At 50.3% G+C, this 18,168-nt stretch overlaps 1 protein-coding gene and 1 non-coding gene across 6 annotated transcripts in view; one reads left to right on the plus strand and one right to left on the minus strand.

Annotated features, from left to right (window-relative positions):
- The window catches only part of SMARCA4 (SWI/SNF related, matrix associated, actin dependent regulator of chromatin, subfamily a, member 4), a 90,557-nt gene that overhangs the window by 37,701 nt on the left and 34,688 nt on the right, over nucleotides 1–18,168 (plus strand). For all 5 annotated transcript variants that reach the window (XM_049639849.1, XM_049639850.1, XM_049639848.1 and 2 more), the window contains exons 14-19: nucleotides 5,241–5,362; nucleotides 6,905–7,055; nucleotides 7,824–7,987; nucleotides 13,509–13,575; nucleotides 14,571–14,681; nucleotides 16,225–16,467. In XM_049639849.1, the coding sequence (XP_049495806.1) occupies nucleotides 5,241–5,362; nucleotides 6,905–7,055; nucleotides 7,824–7,987; nucleotides 13,509–13,575; nucleotides 14,571–14,681; nucleotides 16,225–16,467 (858 nt within the window). The remainder of the gene's footprint in view (nucleotides 1–5,240; nucleotides 5,363–6,904; nucleotides 7,056–7,823; nucleotides 7,988–13,508; nucleotides 13,576–14,570; nucleotides 14,682–16,224; nucleotides 16,468–18,168) is intronic.
- On the minus strand, nucleotides 3,167–3,283 carry LOC125931205 (U5 spliceosomal RNA). Its single transcript, XR_007460434.1, has one exon. It is a non-coding gene; the product is annotated as a U5 spliceosomal RNA (small nuclear RNA).

The following is an 18,168-nucleotide window of genomic DNA, read 5'->3' on the forward strand; positions in this document are numbered from 1 at the left end:
AAAAAAAAAAAAAAAAAAAAAAAAAAAAACGTTGAAAAAAAAAATAAGAGAGACAGAGACAGCACAAGTGGAGGAGTAACAGAGAGAAAGGGAGAGAGAATCCCAAGCAGGCTCCACAGTGCCAGCGCAGAGCCTGATGCAGGGCTCAATCATGAAGCTGTGAGATCATGACCTGAGCTGAAACCAAGAGTCAGACGTTTAACCAACTGAGCCACCCGGGCACCCAGGGGATTTTTTTTTTTTTTTTTTTTTTTAAGTTTATTTAGTTTGAGAGAGACCGTGGACGTGCACGTGACCAGAGGTGGGGCTGAGAGAAAGGGAGAGAGAGAATCCCGAGCAGCAGAGTCCAAAGCAATGCTTAACCCCAGGAACTGTGAGGTTATGAGCTGTCAGCACAGAGCCTTATGGGGGGCTCAAACTCACGAACTGTGAGATCATGATCTGAGCTGAAGTCGGATGCTTAACCAACTGAGTGGGGGGCTCAAACTCACGAACTGTGAGATCATGATCTGAGCTGAAGTCGGATGCTTAACCAACTGAGCCGCCCAGGCGTGCCCCATTTTGTCTCATATTTTTTAACTTTTAAGTTGATTGTCTGATTTTCGTCTCTTACCTATTAATATGATTTATTATGTAAGTTAATTTTTAGATAGTATACCAAACTTGCTTCCTGTTGTCCTGTTGTATAATCTTTCCTGTGTATCGCAGTGTGGCTACTATTTTGTTGAGGACTTACGGGTCTATATTCATGTGTGACATTTTTGTCTCGCTTTGTAGTTAACATTGGCCTCAGAATGGATTGAAAAATGTTCTCCTGTACTTTCTGGAAGAGTTCATGAAAGTTTGGTATCCTTAATCTTAACATATTTGGTAGAATCACTGCTGAAGCCATCTGGACTTGGCCTTTTCATTGTGAGAAGATTTTTATTTACTGATACAGTTAGCTATTGAAGATTTTTTTTTTCCCCAAATTTTTCCATTTCTTGACTCAGTTTCAGAAATTTATGTCCTTATCGTATTTCTGTGGTTTCATAGTGATCTCTTTTTCATTGCTCATTTTGGTGATTCAGTAATTTGTCTTTCATTTTTTGGTAGTCAAAGTTTAGTTTATTCATTTGAGACTTGTTTTCCTGGTGTACTTGTTTAAAGTTACATTCCCTTTAGGCACTGCTGAAACTACAGCCCGTAAATTTTGATATGTCGTTTCTGTTTTTATTCAGTTCAAAATATTTCCTAATTTCCCTTGTGATTTTTTTTTTTTTTTTTTTTTTTACCATTAGGTATTTTTTTTTTTTTTTTTAATTTTTTTTAATGTTTTTATTTATTTTTGTGACCGAGAGAGACAGAGCATGAGCAGGGGAGGGGCAGAGAGAGAGGGAGACACAGAATCTGAAGCAGGCTCCAGGCTCTGAACTGTCAGCACAGAGCTGGATGCAGGGCTGGAACTCACGAACCATGAGATCATGACCTGAGCCGAGGTTGGATCCTTAACTGACTGAGCCACTCAGGTGCCACAAGAGTTTTTCTGGTTTTGTTCTCTAATTTAATTTTCTCGTGGTAGGAGCGCACGCCTGGGTGGTTCAGTCATTTGAGTGTCTGACTCTTGATTTCGGCTCGGGTCATGATCCCAGGGTTGTGAGATCAAGTCCCGTGTCAGACTCCATGCTGAGTGTGGAGCTGCTTAGGATTCTCTCTCCCGCTGCTCGTGTGCATGCACGAGCCGCCCCCCCACCCCGATAAATACATAATAATAAAATAAAATAATTTTCTCGTGGTGTAAGATTACTTTGTATGATTTTTCTTTCAAATTTACAGAGACTCATTTTATGGCTCAGCATCCTATGGAATGTTTCATGTTCACGTGAAAAAGGATTCTGCATTTTTTTGGGTGTAGTGCTCCGTAAATGAGAGTTCAGTTGGTGGATAGTGTTGTTCAGGTCCCGTATATCCTTGCTGACTTTTGTTTAGTTGTTATGATGTTGTTGAGGACGAAATGGGAAAATCTCTGTTTTTGTTGAATTGTTCTCCTTTAAATTCTGTCAGATTTGCTTCATGTATTTTCATGTTCTATTGATAGATATACTTAGTTGTTCTGTCTTCCTGATATATGTGATATTTTATCATTATTGAATATCTGTCCTTGTCCCCAGTAATATTTGTTTTGAAGTCTGTTTTGTCCAATGTTAGTATAGTCCCTCCAACTTTCTTATGGTTACTGCTTGTTTGTGTGGTCTATAGTTTTCCATTCTTTTACTTTAAACCTGTCTTTTCATTTGAATCTGAAAGAGCAGGTAGCTAGATCTTACTTTTTAGATCTAGTGTGACAGTGCCTGCCTTTTGATTGAACCTTAGACTAGTCACATTTAATGTAATTATCAATATGACTGTGTTTACATTTGCCATCTGGCTATTTCTTTTCTTGGTCTTAGGTCTTTTTGTGTTCCTCTGTGCCTCTTTTTGCTGCCTTTTGTGTTCAATATTTTTTATTGTACTGTTTAATTTCTTGTGTAGACTTCAGTTGTCACTGTACCTTTTTAGTTATTTGTTTTGTAGTAGCCCTGGGGATTACAATATGCATCTTAATTTATCATAGTATGTTTCAGATTAATACCATCTCCATTCTGGTAAAATAGAGAAATTTACGTTCCAATGTAGCTCTATTTGCTACCCTTCCTTCCTGCTCTGTTGTCACGTATGTTACACCTGCATATGCTCTAAACCCTACAATGCAGGCTTCTAATTCATACTGCATGGAATCTTATGATTTGGTCTGAATAAGTTAGTAGAGAAGAAATAAAGGAAAATGTATTTATAGAGTCTTTTTATATTGATCCATGTGTTTACCATTTTTAATGCTCTTTATTTCTTGGGGTTTGAGTTACAGTCTGTTAGCAACAAATTCCCTCAGCCTTGGTAGATCTGGGAGTATGATTTCTGAAGCTTTGACTTTGGAAGGATAGTTTAGTTGGACACAGATTTCTTTGTTGACAGCCTTTTTCCTTGTGCATGTGTCATTGCACTGCTTTCTGGTCTCTGTCTCAAATGAGAATTTAACCACTAATTGTAATGACGCTCCTCTGTCATGTCATGACTTGATGGTTCATTTTTCTCTTTCTTGCTTTCAGTATTGTTTGTCTTTGGCTTTTTTTTTTAGCAGATTGATGGTGAACTCTCTTTATATTTATTCTCCTTAGTGTTTGTTCAGCTTCTTGGCTGGGTAGTTTCCACGGAAATCTTTAGTAAAAGGCGAAAGATTTATACAGTCTGAAGAGAAACCAGAGTATTGGCTGGGTAGTTTCGTGTTTTTCATCAAATTTGGGGCTTGCTGTCTTTTATTGAGATTCTGTATTTGTTGACTTATTGTGCTTAAAGATGGTTTCCCATGGTTCTTTGAACATATTTGTAATAATAATTGCTTCACAGATTATATGCTAAATTCAACATCTGGGGAAAGAGACAGGTTCATTTGCTTTTTCACTGAATACTGTAATCACCCTTTCCTCTTTCGCTTGTCTTCTAATGTTTAGTGGAAACCTATGTTTAGCTACGCTGTATTCTGACTCCCACCCCTGGGTGGTGGTTTTTGGTGGTGGTGTTTGTTTAGTAACTTACTTGGGCTAAATCTGTGAAATTCTTGCTCTGGTGGCGTGTGCTACCTTTGGTGTCTCTGCTCAGTTTATTTTTTTGTTTTCTCATTTTCATTTTTAATTCTGGCTTTCTAGGAATAGGCCATGTTTCTTTGTAACTTAGTAGTTATCCAGTGATTGGGCAGTGATTGTGCTCGGACCTCTTGAGCCAATAATACAGCTTCTGTCTCTGGCAGATGGATAGAATGTATAAAGGAACACATTCCAGGTTCAGGCCATTTTCAGGTCCACCCTGGCTTTTACTTTCCATGAGGTCCTTTTGCATTTTCTGTGCACCTGGTCACGGGCTCAGCCCGTGATGCGCTTTCCCAACCAAAGTAGAAAAGCTGGCAAACAACCCCACTTTATTTCAGCAGTGCCAGTGGCTGGTAGGGGCAGTGCCCACTGCTACGAAATGACCGCATCCCCATCAGACTCAGCTGCCGGTGCTGTTGGCCTGGCCGCCCTGGCAGAACCTTCAACGTGGAGCCGGGGGACGGAGAGATGGAAGCGGACCCAAGTGAGAATGCTACCGTCTCCCACTCTTCTTACCCGACGTTCAGCGGTTTCTCAAGCATTAATACTTCTCAGGCCCCCAGAGCTCCGAAATGGTTGCTCTTGCCAATTTTGTTCGGCTTTGAAGATGGTTTTCCAGGAGCGAATTTGTAGACTTCCTCCCTGAGACTTAGCTGGAGGTCCCACCCCATTTTAATTCCAGACATAGTATGTCAGCTAGGAAAAGTCTGTACCAATTATGATTTTTTTTTTTTTTTTTTACCCAAAATGTTTGTGCTATTATCACCTGTTCATTATTCCGAGTGATTTATAAAGTTATTTTGCATTCTCCAGGGGACATCCCATGGGATTTTGATTGGAATTAATTAGTAGTTTCATCACAGATACCTTTTAGTTTTATCGCAGTCCCATTGTACATCAAGACAATTATCTACTGGCACTTTGTCTGATTTACCAGGGAATACAAGAATGGTTTCACATGGGGAAGTACATTCGTGTGTGTTTTGTCAATATGTCACACAAAATCCCTTTATCACGTCCTCCGTAAAGGCTGAAAAATCCCAGTAATGAAGAGTAACTGATTTATTATTATACCTAACTTATAAGTTCATAGAAAACCGCTTGGTAAACTAGGATGCCTATTATCAACAGCGTTATTTGACCTAGCGCAGACGTTTTAGCCATGTCGATAAAGCCTAAAGTAAGTCAGGAGCAATAATGTCGAAAATTTGCTATCGAGTGTTTAATACTTAGAAAAATCCAAGAGAAGCAAATCAGAAATGGCTTTGAGTATCAGGTCGGGCAAGGAATAAGCTTGGTAGTATGCATTTTGTGATGGGAAGGCATGGTGCAGGAGGAATCTACTAGTAACAAGAATCCAGAGTCCCTTGAGGTAGCCTTAAAGAGAAGTGTCTGTATTCTGCTAGGAAAACTGAAAATCATAGCACTGAGGAGAAGAGCAAAGAGGAGGCACGACACATTCTGGGATAGTAAGAGGGCGTGGAAACAGCGCCTGCTCCCAAAAGCATTCTCCCCCTGGGAGCCCTCTGCCTGTCCCTGTGGGGTGGCCTGAGGTGACGTGGGCTTGTGTCTTGGTAGGAGGAGGAAGAGGAACAGCCGCAGCCAGCACAGCCTCCCACCCTGCCTGTTGAGGAGAAGAAGAAGATTCCAGATCCAGACAGCGATGACGTCTCGGAGGTAGACGCCCGGCACATCATTGAGTAAGGCATCCCTCCCCAGCCTCCTACTCTGCCAGCCCCCTTTTCAGGGTGGCAGCAGAGGGCTGTCAGGACTCCCGCCTCTCTACGGACGGCCCTCCCTGCTGTCCAGCCCGCAGACAGCAGACATTAGGGACTGTAAACAGACCAAGTGGATTTACTTCGGATTTCAGTCACTTTCATAGGCGTTGACTAGCCAGTCTGTCCGTTGACATGGTTCATCTTGTGCCTAAGAGGTAGTTAGTTATACAACAACAGCCACCTCAGGCTGGGTCCCCAGGCCGCCCTCCCCACCCCACCCCACCCCACCCCCTCCCTGGAGGAGACTGTTTCCAGCGTCGTGTGTCTTTGGAGACAGTTCGTGCAGCAGCAAGCAAAATGTGTGCATGTGTTTCTTTTTACTGGTACACGTGTATCTATCCAGGCCCGCTTTTCTGCCCCTGGCTTTTTTCACCGAAAGTTTTCTCTCGGAGGTGACGCTGTGTCTGTACGCAGTGTCGTCAGTGACGTTGTGTGTTACATCTTCGTGTGTTAGCCCGTCCCTAGTGGCGCGCATTCATGTTATTTCTCATCTTTTGCCCTTAGAGGCACAAGTACAGCTAATATATCAATGTAGTTGTTGCTTATGGTACGCAATTAATGGATGCTTTTGAAAAGAAACTGAGAACTGAGAGTTGTGTACGCTCTAAGTATGACAGACATTCATCTAGAGCAAACATGCAGTCCTTTGAAATCCTTAGAGAAGTAGGGAAAAGCCCACTAAGCTCACTGACAGATTCTTAAGGAGATAGAAAACCAGAAACCACAGCATACTATAAAACAGTGTGACAGAAGTCGGATCACGTGTGTCTGTCACATTTATAAAATGTAATAGTTTAAAGTCACTTTTTAGGAGCATCTGGGTGGCTCAGTCGATTAAGCGTCTGACTCTTGATTTTGGCTCAGGTCATGATCTCACGGTTTGTGAGTTCGAGCCCCGCGATGGACTCCGCGCTGACCGTGCGGAGCCTGATTGGGATTCACTGTCTCCCCCTCTCTCTCCCCCTCTCTCCCCCTCTCTCCCCCTCTCTCCCCCTCTCTCTGCTCTTCCCCCGCACATGCGTGTGCTTACATGCACTCTCTTGCCCTCTCTAAATAAAAAATAAAGTCACTTTTTAAAAGAATTCCAGGTTAGATCATAAAACAGCCACAGTATAAATGATTCTGGTCTTGTGTGAGGCTGTTCAGTGTGCGCTTTCATTTTAGCCTCACGAGCGCTCAGTAGAGAGAATGGGCTGGAGGACGGGCCTCTGGCTGAATGATGCACTCTTTCTGTGATGTGGCAGTGACTTGATTCCTGTTCCGGGAATGTGGGGTCGGGACCCACGGCCCCTGAGCCCAGTCTTGGGCCCCCCTGGATTAGTAGTTGCTGCCTGGCCCTCCCTCAGACTGTCTGGCTGTACTTCGGCTTATGTGATGGCTGTCAGGCCGTGGGTCTTTGGGCAGGAAGCATGTCGTCACAGGTGGGAATGTGTGTCCTCACGGTGTTTCCATCTTAACTCCCAGGAATGCCAAGCAAGATGTTGATGACGAGTACGGTGTGTCCCAGGCCCTGGCACGGGGCCTGCAGTCCTATTACGCCGTGGCCCATGCTGTCACCGAGAGAGTGGATAAGCAGTCGGCGCTCATGGTCAATGGTGTCCTTAAACAGTACCAGGTAAGGTCGGAGGGGCACATCCACACGGCACTCCTGGGGTTTCCAGGGTGTGGGTGGCTGCCGAAGTCACATTCCAGTCTTTGTCTCTGGACATTCGCTCTTCCCCTCTGAACCTCCGTTTTCCTGATCTGTTAGCCTAGCCTCCAGGAGGAGTTGAAATTGTGCAATAAATCTGGATCTGCTGGGTGCTTAATGTATGCCGGGCAGAACAGGAGGCTGCTATCTGTTCTCTTCTAAGCGCTAAACAACCCTATTTAGTGCATGCTTCCATCTCCGCATTTGGCGGACGTGGGGGGCAACCGAAGAACAGAGAGGTGCAGTGATTCTGCAGAATCACACAACTCGGGAGTGGCCAAGCCAGGACGGGCCCAGGCGTGGGCGCACGGGTGCTCAGCGCGTGTTCCCCGGAGCCCTGCAGTGAGGCAGTGAGGGCAGGGAGCTTCAGTGTCGGGAGCCGGTAGCCCTGCTTTCTGTTGGCCGTTCCAGGTAGGAACTTAGCTGTTCGGATGTGGACCGGAAAAAGAGATTTTGTAGACACATATCACCGGCACGGCAACCCTGTGATTTTGCAGGAGTGATTGCTGAGGATGAGGATAAGTAAGAAAGGACTGGGCTGATTGACAGCGAAATACCAAAAATCCCGATGACCACGGGTGGTTCGTGGCCAGGACAGACTTGTGCCTGGCCGTGCTGAGTCTCTGAAGCGCGGGGAATGCTCTCGTACCCGACTCGGGCTTCAGTCCCGGCCGCTTGCCTCTCTCCATGCAGATCAAAGGCCTGGAGTGGCTGGTGTCTCTGTACAACAACAATCTGAACGGCATCCTGGCTGACGAGATGGGCCTGGGGAAGACCATCCAGACCATCGCCCTCATCACGTACCTCATGGAGCACAAGCGGATCAATGGGCCCTTTCTCATCATAGTACCTCTCTCGTAAGTGCTCTCGTCCCTGGGGAGTCTGGGAGGGTCCAGCGGGAAGGCCACGCGGCTCGGGTTCATGTCACCTCATGGCTTCTTGAAAGACCCCGTCTCCAAATACAGACCCATTCTGAGGGGACTTGGGGGGTGGGGCACACAATTTAGCACCCAGCATCCTTCCTCTGGTTTCCAGGGGCAGGATGGGAGAAGGGTGGGTGATGGAGGGCCCGCCTGTCATCCCTATCGGGGCAGCTCTCACAAGATGACCTTGGAGTGCTCTTCAAGTCCACCAACCAGCACATTGCACACAAGGTGTTGCGGGAGCCAGACCGGCTCCCGCTAGCAGAGCGGAGGAGAGCCATTTGAGGAAATATCACTACCTCTTTCTCCCCGGGGCACGGGGCCCTCTGGTCCACCTCCCTTCCTGGCTGTGGCAACCCCGGCACTTAGTGTGGTAGGCTCTGTGTCCTCCAACCGAGTCCCGAAAAGGCTCTTGCTCACCACCTCTTGGCACTGCTGACCTCCTCCTCCCGGCAGGCAGCCATGTGGGGCCAAGATTCACCAGCTGCCCTGGGCGTCCGTCTTCCTAGGTCAGCACTGCCACAGCATGGTTCACCTGCCCCAGAGCTTTTTGAGAAGTCCTGGGGCTGGTTCTCATTGACCCCAGCTCCGGTTTCGTGTCCTGCACCAAACCAGTCCCAGGCCAGGGGACGGTCCACCCTGATGTGGCCAGGCCTCTGTGTACGCGCTTGGCCTGGCCCTGGAGGGAAACCCCCTGCCTTCCGCCAGCACTCAGCAGTGACCGCTTCGTCCTCGAATCGGCTGTCCGGGCTGAGTGCTCAGGCCGATCCCACAGGAAATACCCTCCCGCTTTGAAGGTGGCCAGGCTGCCAGAGGCCACGCAGCCACGGCTGGGGGTCCCAGAACTCTCCCAGCATCTGCTTGGGCAGGTTTAGTTCTTCCTCCTGCTTTCCCTTCCTCGTCCTCGTGTGAATTTGGCTGTGCTGCTGGAACAGAGCTGCGCAGAAGGAGAACTGTTCGCGGCGGCAGAAGGGCCCAGGCTGAGGACGGATGGCCTTGCCTCCCCCTCCCCCGCGGTCAGACCCAACCTCTCAGCTTTCTGTTGCATTTCTCCATGTGCCGTCTCTCGGCCCACCAGGGACTGAAGTCCCCCCTTTTTGGGCCCCTCCCTCCAAGGGGTAAGGTGTGAGCTCATCTCTACCAGAGTGGTTCACCCCCGCGTGCTGTCCTATAACGTGGGTGTTTCGTTTTCATTTTAAAATTACTTCATTTATAAATAGTCGCAAAATCAGAATAAAGATTTTCTGTATGCCTTTCACCCAGCTTCCCAAATCTTTGCGGCTCCAGGGCAGTTCTAAAGGCAGCACTGGTCACGAATCTAGAGACCTCATTCACATGTTGTCTAATGTCCCCACCGACGGCCCCTTTCTGGTCCAGGCTCCTACTTTTGTTGTCGTGTCTCCGCGACGTGTCAGTGACATTTCTGCGGTCCGTCTTCATCCTCGATGATGTCGACACTTGAATTCTGCTTGGGCGTTAGTAGGCTGTCCCTCAGACTTTGTTTGTGTTGGATGCCTGGCCCTGAAAGTCTGGTAAGAATCCCCGAGAAGGGATGCTGTGCCCTTCCAGGGGCCATGTTTCAGGAGGCACGAGAGATTGAGAGGCCCGGTCAAGGGAGAGGATAACTTTGGTCTCTGTTATGTGGTGCCTGCTGGTTTCCCCGTGTGATCCTAGGAGTTTTCCTTTGTAATTCAGAAGTCCCTGGTGGGGAGGCATTTAGAGTCCATGGAAGTGTCCCATTTCTCATCACACTTTGCCCAGAGATTTCTGCATCCATCAGATGAGTCTGGCTTGAGACACCTACCCCAGCAGGAAGGGCTGATGGTGGTTTTCTTTCCAGTGCACCTCCCACACTGTGGGAGATCCACCGTAAGGAAGAACTGTACCTTCTCCGTGTACTTACTGATGTGTATAACTTTTTTTTTAATTTTTTAAAATGTTTATTTATTTTTGAGAGATAGAACGTGAGCAGGGGAGGGGCAGAAAGAGAGGGAGACACAGAATCTGAAGCAGGCTCCAGGCTCTGGGCTATCAGTACAGAGCCCAATACCGGGCTCAAACTCATGAACCACGAGATTGTGACCTGAGCCGGCCACTTAACCAACTAAGCCACCCAGGCGCCCCTGTTTTCTGTAACTCTTACCTGAAACTGGCAGAATGGAGACTTTATTTTCTTGGTCAGATTATTCCAGATTTGGCCTGTGGAGACCCTTCAGGTTGGTTCCCGTTTCCTTCCGACATGTCCCGGTCACTGTGTCATGCTTGGTATTGGCTTGAGAATCGTTTTACCTTTCGAGAAAAGTTGTAGAGGTACTACTGAGAGCTCTGTGTGCCCTCCCCCGGTTACCCTGTTGTGAATAACATCTCACGTGACTGGTACGTTTGTCACAACTCAGGAGCTGGCACTGGCACATTACTGTTAACTCCAGCGTTTACGCCCCTCTCTCTACTTTTCTCCTGGCATCTGGCTGCTGTTCTAGGACCCCACACTGCAGTCAGCCTTCTCAGAGCCTTGGCCTTCTGTGGCCAGCAGGCACTTCTCACATTCCATGTTTCTGTTCATCTTGACGGTTTCAAGGAGGACAAGCCTGGTGTTTTGTAGGATGTCCCTGAATCTGTCTGTCTGGTGATTTTTTTCATGCTTGGACAGGATGCTCGGTTTGGGGGCTAAAGAACACAGGGGTAAAGTGCCCCTGTTGTGACATCATATCAGGGGCAGTTACTGTCACTGTGCCTTGTCACTGGTGATGTTGACCTTGACCACCAGGTTGAGGTCCTGTTTGTCATGTGTCGACACTGTGAAGTTACACTTTCTTCCCCCTTCCATATTGTATTCTGGAATAGTCACTGAGCTCAGTGCCCATATAAACGAGCACTTAAGCTCCACCTCTTTGAGGGAGAAATAGTTCTGTAAATTCTTTAGAATTCTTATGTACAGAGGAAGTATTTCTTCTCCCCATTTAGTTTATTTAATCATTTTAACCACTTTTTTTTTTTTTAGCATTATTTATTTATTTTGAGAGAGAGAGCGGCAGAGGGGCAGAGAGCGAGAGGGAGAGAAAAAATCCCAAGCAGGCTCTGCACTGTTAGCACCAAGCCCAACGTGGGGCTCTATCTCACAGACTGAAATCATGATCTGAGCAGAGATCAGGTGTCAGATGCTTGACCGACTGAGCCACCCGGGGGCCCCTATTTAATCGTTTTACATCAGTGTGGACTCATGGGTACCGAGTTTAGACCTTGGTCTATACAGCAGTAGTAGTATATTTTGTGGCTCGGATCATTCCAGCTTTGACCGCGGGGAGCTTTCAGTTGGGGCTACTGTGTCCCTTTGATAGGCCCCCATCATTGGGGGGTATCGAGGCACCTAGTTGTTTTTGGTACCCAAAGGTGCCCCCAGCTCAACTTGTATACTTCCTGCCTAAGGCCTAGAATCGGCCATTTTTTCTAAGAGGCCCCGGTTTCTCTTCTTAGAGGTCAGTATTAGAGACGAAGAGCTGGGTGCTGGGTGTGCCTGGTGCCCCCGAAGTGTCGTCGCTAGCGGGCCCTGTCAGCGCACAGCTCTGGGCGATAAATATACGCGTTTATCTAACGTGATTTCTGTGTCTGGTCACGTCCAACGGCTGTCTCTGCCTCAGCCACAGAGCTCTTTCTGGGCTTTCTTACTTGTTCATCTGCAGTGTACGTGGATGGCTGTGTGTGCACGTACAGCAGTTTCCAGGTAGTTCATCTGTGCGAAGCAGCTTTACCGATTGGAGTACCGTGTTTAGATCCAGTTCCTTTTGTCTTGCGGCACAGTTTCCTGTCAAAATAACTTTTCCCAAGGTTCTTTAAGTTGGCTTCAGCGAAGGGACGCTGTGTGTTGATCTGCAGGCTTTTTACACCCACGTCCCACCCAGACAAGTGCCTGGTCGTTGGAATGACCTCTCCTCTGGGCCAGAAGAGCTCCTTTTGCCCTAGGGAGCTGTTTTAGACATTGAGCGTCCAGCTGTCACATCTACCCACTGAGACAAACGAGTTTCCTCGTCCTGCCTCCCTCTCGATCTCTGTCTCCCAGCCTGTCTCCTCAGTCTTCCCTGCCCCCAGCTCTCTTGGGTCTTCCCCCCCCACTGCACACGTTCCCCACACCTCAAGTTTTGGCCCTCAGCTTCTTTCTTGGTGCCTTGACTGTACACCATTGCTCCATACAGTAGAATCCAGACTTGAGAGACTGGACCAGGGCAGTCTTGCTGATCCTCGGTAAGGGGTAACCTAGAGCCAAGCCATCTGAGGCAGGCCCAGTGGCCCCAAGATGCCAGGACCCACGCTTTGACAGTTTTTTTTGCTCAGGACTTTTGCTTCTAGCCTTCTTACCTCGTGGTTGCAAAATGGCTGCACTGCCTCTGTCATTTCATATGGGTTCCCAGGGTGGTGGACAGGGCAAAGGGCAGCTGACTGTCCCCCCCCCCCCCCCCCCCCCACTTCTCCTCCCTCCTTTGAGTACTTTCCCCAACAGAATCTTGAACTTCATCTCATTGGCTCCAACTAGGTCCTCCCTGTTGGCCCTAGTTGCTGAGGAGCCTGGGAGCTAGGGGTTTACGATGAAGACGGTACCCCCCTCAGTGGAGCTTCTTGCAGTGGAGAGCTGGCTGAGCCACAAGCAGTCTCTGCCACTCGGCCTCTGAGTCCTGTCTTTACAAACTAACCAGACTAGACTTTCTGAGTAAATTCCCTTTCTCGCCGGAAATTGTATATCCCAGTGTTTCCCAGGGAACCCACCCACCCCCTATGAACTTGGCTTTATTATTGTCGTCACCCTCCTGAGGCTCTGTCTCACAGTTCCTGGTGAATCGTGCCTCCTCATCTACCCGCCAGCCACCCCCATGCCTGCTCACGGCTGCTTCCTCTCTCTCCCCACTCTTCCTGGCCTTGCTCCTCCCATGAAGGAGCAGACGAGAGTCTGTGTTGCTGCCCTGCACCCAGCCCTTCACCCGAGGCCGGCACACTCTCCCCATCTCCGTTGTCTCCTACTGGGCAGGAACCTGCAGGGGCCGCCATTTTCATTTCAAGGTGCACAAAGAACGTGTGGTGTCTCCCGTGCTCCCCGGTGTCCGGAACACACTCTCCAGCACGGCTCTGAGCCTGAAATGAGCCACTGTGGGTCTGCAGTTTTCCTGGGAGCCGGCTCACGACGCGTGGCATGTTCTCATAGGGGCCTGGGACCCCACAGCAGTGACAGGACTGGTTCCCAGGTTCAACTCCTGGGTCTGGCCTCCTGCAGCCACTGGTTCCAGCCCGGGGCCGCTCTAGGCTCCTCCTACCCAGGGCATCACCCCTTCGTCCCCCACGCTGTCGGTTACTTGGCCAGCTTGAGCATCACGGCCAAGTCGGCCTCGTGCCCCGGCGAACATTGGCTTAGACGGGAGCTGTTGATGAATGAATTAGCACCTGACTGCCCCTTCCTTATTTCCATCAGCACATTGTCAAACTGGGCATACGAATTTGACAAGTGGGCCCCCTCCGTGGTGAAGGTGTCCTACAAGGTACGTCACAGCCTGAAGAGATGGACGTGGATGAGGGCAGCGGAGGGGTGGGAAGGGCAGGGGAGGGGTGGGGAGGGCAGGGGAGGGCAATCCACTTGCATGACTCACAGGGGGCGTATGCCCACGTTTTCCTGTGCTGTACACACGGGACCATGCTATTCATGAGAGGTTTGGATCGTCTATTTCACGGTGATGCTTCTTTTTAAGTGATGCCGTGGACTCAACATGTGGCATCCGGTGACATCAGCGCATTCACTGCAAGATTTTGTTCTTGTCACCCCGGCTTTGGTTAAAACCCATTCACGTAGAAAGACCCAATGAGTGTACTGTGGTCTGTGGGACATGGGACTTGTTCACCCCGCGAGGAAGACACTCATTGTGCCTGTTGTGTCATTGGGGAAACTGAAGCAGAGAGGGCAGCCCGGTTGTGTCCTTGGCTGCCAGGCTCCTAGGTCCAGGCTCTTCACCCTGTGCTGGAAGGCTCTGGGCCACATGATGTGGAGGAGGGGGTCCCGACACCGGGAACAGTGTGGGCAGGGGGAACTTGGTGCATTTAAGGAGCTAAGAATCGTTCTGCTGGCAAGAACTTCTGGGACCCAACAAAGCTCCGTCAACCTGGAACGTGAGCCTGGAGAAAGCACCGTGTCTACATCCTGGGGCCCTGGTCACAGGCTCAGTTTGGAGTTTGGAGCTGGGGAGGGGCAGGGCAGGTTTGCTAACTGGGGAGAAGGCTAGAGCTATGTGTCTGGGAGTGCTCACAGCGCCCGCACGAGCACGAGAGGCCCTGGTTTCCAGCTTCGAGGCCTCAGAGGAGGCCTGGGAAGAGGAGGGAGCTGATGGGCCACTGAGCAGGGGGCAGGTATAGCACAGGTGACAAGTTGGAGGACAGGCCCCACAGCCTTGCCCGGCGCCCTTCTGTGGCAGCCCCGGCGAGGTAGGTGTCAGCCGCCGTGGCCTCAGGAGGCTGAGACGTGCGTGCCTTCTCTCCCTCGCAGGGTTCTCCAGCAGCCAGGCGTGCTTTCGTCCCCCAGCTCCGAAGTGGCAAGTTCAACGTCTTGCTGACGACTTACGAGTACATCATTAAAGACAAGCACATCCTTGCAAAGGTAGTATGTCCTTGTGTAAAACACACCCAGACAGTCACGTGATGTCAGGGAGCACCTGATCCAGGGTTGTCGTGTGTATGCCATGCAAACTAGCTTCTAAGAACTTCTGCCCAAAGAGCTTACTCACATAGGGTACCTCCTGACCCGTCACCAGTCCTGTCCTCATTGTGCCTGGCAGGGTAAGGGTGAGGCCAGCCTTGTCTCTGCCTGGGTCTCGTGGCTGTGGCCTTCCATCCCGGGTGGCTATGCCACCCCCACCGTGGCCCTCAGGACCCCAGCCCACAAAGCAACTATGATTTTGGCATTCAGGGCTGAGGACTCGTGCTCCGTCGGTCTCGGGCTGGCACGTGTTTGCTGGGGGTTGTGCAGGCCTGGAAGCCTCTTGAGTGACACTGTTGTGAAGGCAGCTGTAGTCAGGCCATCGGTGGGTCACTGAGACCATACCTTGACCCGGGTATAAAACACACATGGTCCCTTGCCTACAAAAAGGTCACTTTTCCTGGTTTGGAGGCTGAAGATGATGCAGGTGTTCTGACCACTAACCATCCAGCACAGCTTAGGTCGGGTGATCGAATTTTTGATTCAGGGGTGGAGGTGTTCACAGGTCACCTGTCGGGACTTTGTCGCTGTGACGATTCGGGTGCTCCATACCCATCTCCGGTGTACAGATGAGGGGACTGGGGTCCATGAGCAGGCTCTTCCCCTCGTGCCTGTGGTGCAGGCCACCCCTTCCAACCCTGCAAAGCCTGGCCCGTCCCAAGCCTGAGAAAGTCCTTACCTGGCAGCGGCATTAATGGATGTCAAGGCCAAGTGACGGGGACTCCTCCTGGGAGACGGCTCCCTTTCCCCTGCCTCTGTCAGCTCTGCCCTGTTCAGTCCGGTCACCTCACACGCATCGCCTGTCTCAGGCGTCACTGTGTCCACGGGAGGGCGGAGCTGAAGCACGGAGCAGTTGGGAGTCTCGTCACGGTGTCCTGCAGACTCAGGCTCACCGTGAGGCTGGACATCGAGCCAGTGTCTGTCGGTCCTGTGGTCACCAGCAGGCTCTGGGCACAGCCCCAGCCCCTCGGAGCTCCCATTCTGAACTTACCCATATTAGTACTGCCTTGAGAGGCACAGCCTGGTGGTTGGAAAATGTACCCACTTCTGAGCCACGTCCCCTGTAGACCCCCCACCCCCAGCCCAGGGCCGTCTAATCGGCGAGAGGTGTGTTATTTGTAGTATTTTTCTGTGCTGCGTCCAAGCATATGTAATCTGGGGGGAAACCAGAGTACTTTCCTGCAAAGTGCGTCGTTCGCCCGACAGCAGGTCATGGGCATGTCTTCTGTGTGTCTGCACCGCCTGCTTCACGGAGGCCCTGTTACGTGGCTGTCGCTTGTCAGGGGAACTTGTTACGCCCATGTTCTTCACTTAAATCTGCTGTTCCGGCTGGAGGCTTGCCTGAGAGTTGGGACATTCTTGCTAAGCTAGGGGCGACCCTGCTGCTTCCCATGCCCCCCCCCTCCACCCCCACCACACAACCTCCTACTCTGGGGCCCCACAGATCCGTTGGAAGTACATGATCGTTGATGAAGGCCACCGCATGAAGAACCACCACTGCAAGCTGACGCAGGTCCTCAACACGCACTACGTGGCCCCCCGCCGCCTGCTGCTGACAGGCACGCCGCTGCAGAACAAGCTGCCCGAGCTCTGGGCGCTCCTCAACTTCCTGCTGCCCACCATCTTCAAGAGCTGCAGCACCTTCGAGCAGTGGTTCAACGCGCCCTTTGCCATGACTGGGGAAAAGGTGTGTGTGTGTAGTTGGCTCCGTGCTGGCGGTAGGTAAGGCAGGGAGGGGGGCCATGGTCATGGGAACTTTGCCCAAGTGGACAGTCCCAGGCTCGGCTGGCTTCTCTCAGGTGTCCACTGAGTGCCCCCCACAGCGGGCCAGGCTTGCGCTGGATGCCAGAGCGGGAGACCATGTCTTCATGGGGCAAAGCGGCCCCGGTGCCGAAACTGAAGGGCGGAGATCGTGAGAGTGAACTCTGGGGAGTCGCTTGGGGATTTCCTGACCCTGTGCCTCAGGTCCAGGGTGGGGACAGCAAGGAATATGGCCCTGGGGTAGCTGTGGCGCTGGGTCCACGTCCCAGGGGTCCTGTTGGTCCTTCTAGAGAGTTCAGATTTCACCCCAAGGGTAGCAGCAGGCTCAGAAGATTTTAGTTAAAACAGCAACACAGGCAGATTCTGTATACTTTGTTTTTAACAAGCGCTGTAATTAACGTCTCTCGATGTCTATATGGCTGGGGATGGCATTGTCAGCCTGAAGACCAGACATTGGCCCGAGGAGCCAGGTGTTTATTGCTTGATGAAGTCTCCAAGCCGGCTCCCAGTGCAAGCCTCCTGTGCTGTTGGGGTTTGAGGGGGGCTTATGGGCAGGTCATGTTTTCTGTCGAATGAGGCTGCATGGCTAGAACCTGGTGACTGAGGAATGGGACACAATTGCAGAGGTTGGAGGTTAATGAGGAGTGTTACTGCCCTCGGTGGCTGGGCTCCCTGGGGCCACCAGTGTTTCTGTCCCGCCAGCTGGTTCCCAGTCCTGAGGGTCTCCATGGGCAGGTCCAGGTCAGCTGGGGCCACCTTACTGTCATCCACGAGGCCCCCTCTCCCTGGCTCCAGTGGAGACAGAAGCCCTTCTGAAGGAGAGACTGTGGCTTTTCCAGGAGGAGCCCCCAGTTTTCAGACCCCCAGGACCGTCATTCCAAGCATATGGCTCTTGTTTCATTTATTTTCAAGGTTAGCAGCAGTTCTAGAACTCTACCATGAGGTTATCAGGGGCCCAAGAAAGATAACTTTAAGTCTGGTCTATTTGACTTTTTTATTTTTATTTTTTATGTTTATTATTTTTGAGAGAGAGCATGCTCGCGCGTGAGTTGGGGAGGCAGAGAGAGAGGGAAACACAGAATCCGAAGCAGGCTACAGGCTCTGAGCTGTCGGCACAGAGCCTGATGCAGGGCTCAAACTCACAAGTTGTAAGATCATGACCTGAGCTGAAGTTGGGCACTTAACCCACTCAGCCACCTAGGTGACCCTTTTTAAAAAAAAATTTTTTTAACATTTATTTATGAGACAAATGAGAGACAGCACGAGTGGGGAAGGGGCAGAGAGAGAAGGAGACAGAGAATCTGAAGCAGGCTCCAAGCTGCGCAGGGCTCAAACTCATGAACCATGAGATCATGACTTGAGCCGAAGTCAGATGCTTAACCAACTGAGCCAGCCAATTTTTAAGAGTTGAATTTGTTAGCATCGTAGCAGACACTTTGGGAGAGCAGCGTTTCTTTCCCTCCGTCCCTGCTGTCCTGAAATAAGAGAGGATTTAGGGCTCGCAGCAACAGAGCCCCCCCAAGAGGATCATTCGTTTTACAGCAAACGTTCTGTAAATGTGGTTCTGTCCCACTTTCCTTGGGATATGTTGGCGGGTCTCCAGACACATGAGTTTCTATTTGTGGGG

Source organism: Panthera uncia, chromosome A2 (genome assembly GCF_023721935.1).
Source record: "Panthera uncia isolate 11264 chromosome A2, Puncia_PCG_1.0, whole genome shotgun sequence".
In the NCBI taxonomy this organism is placed as follows: Eukaryota; Metazoa; Chordata; class Mammalia; order Carnivora; family Felidae; genus Panthera; species Panthera uncia.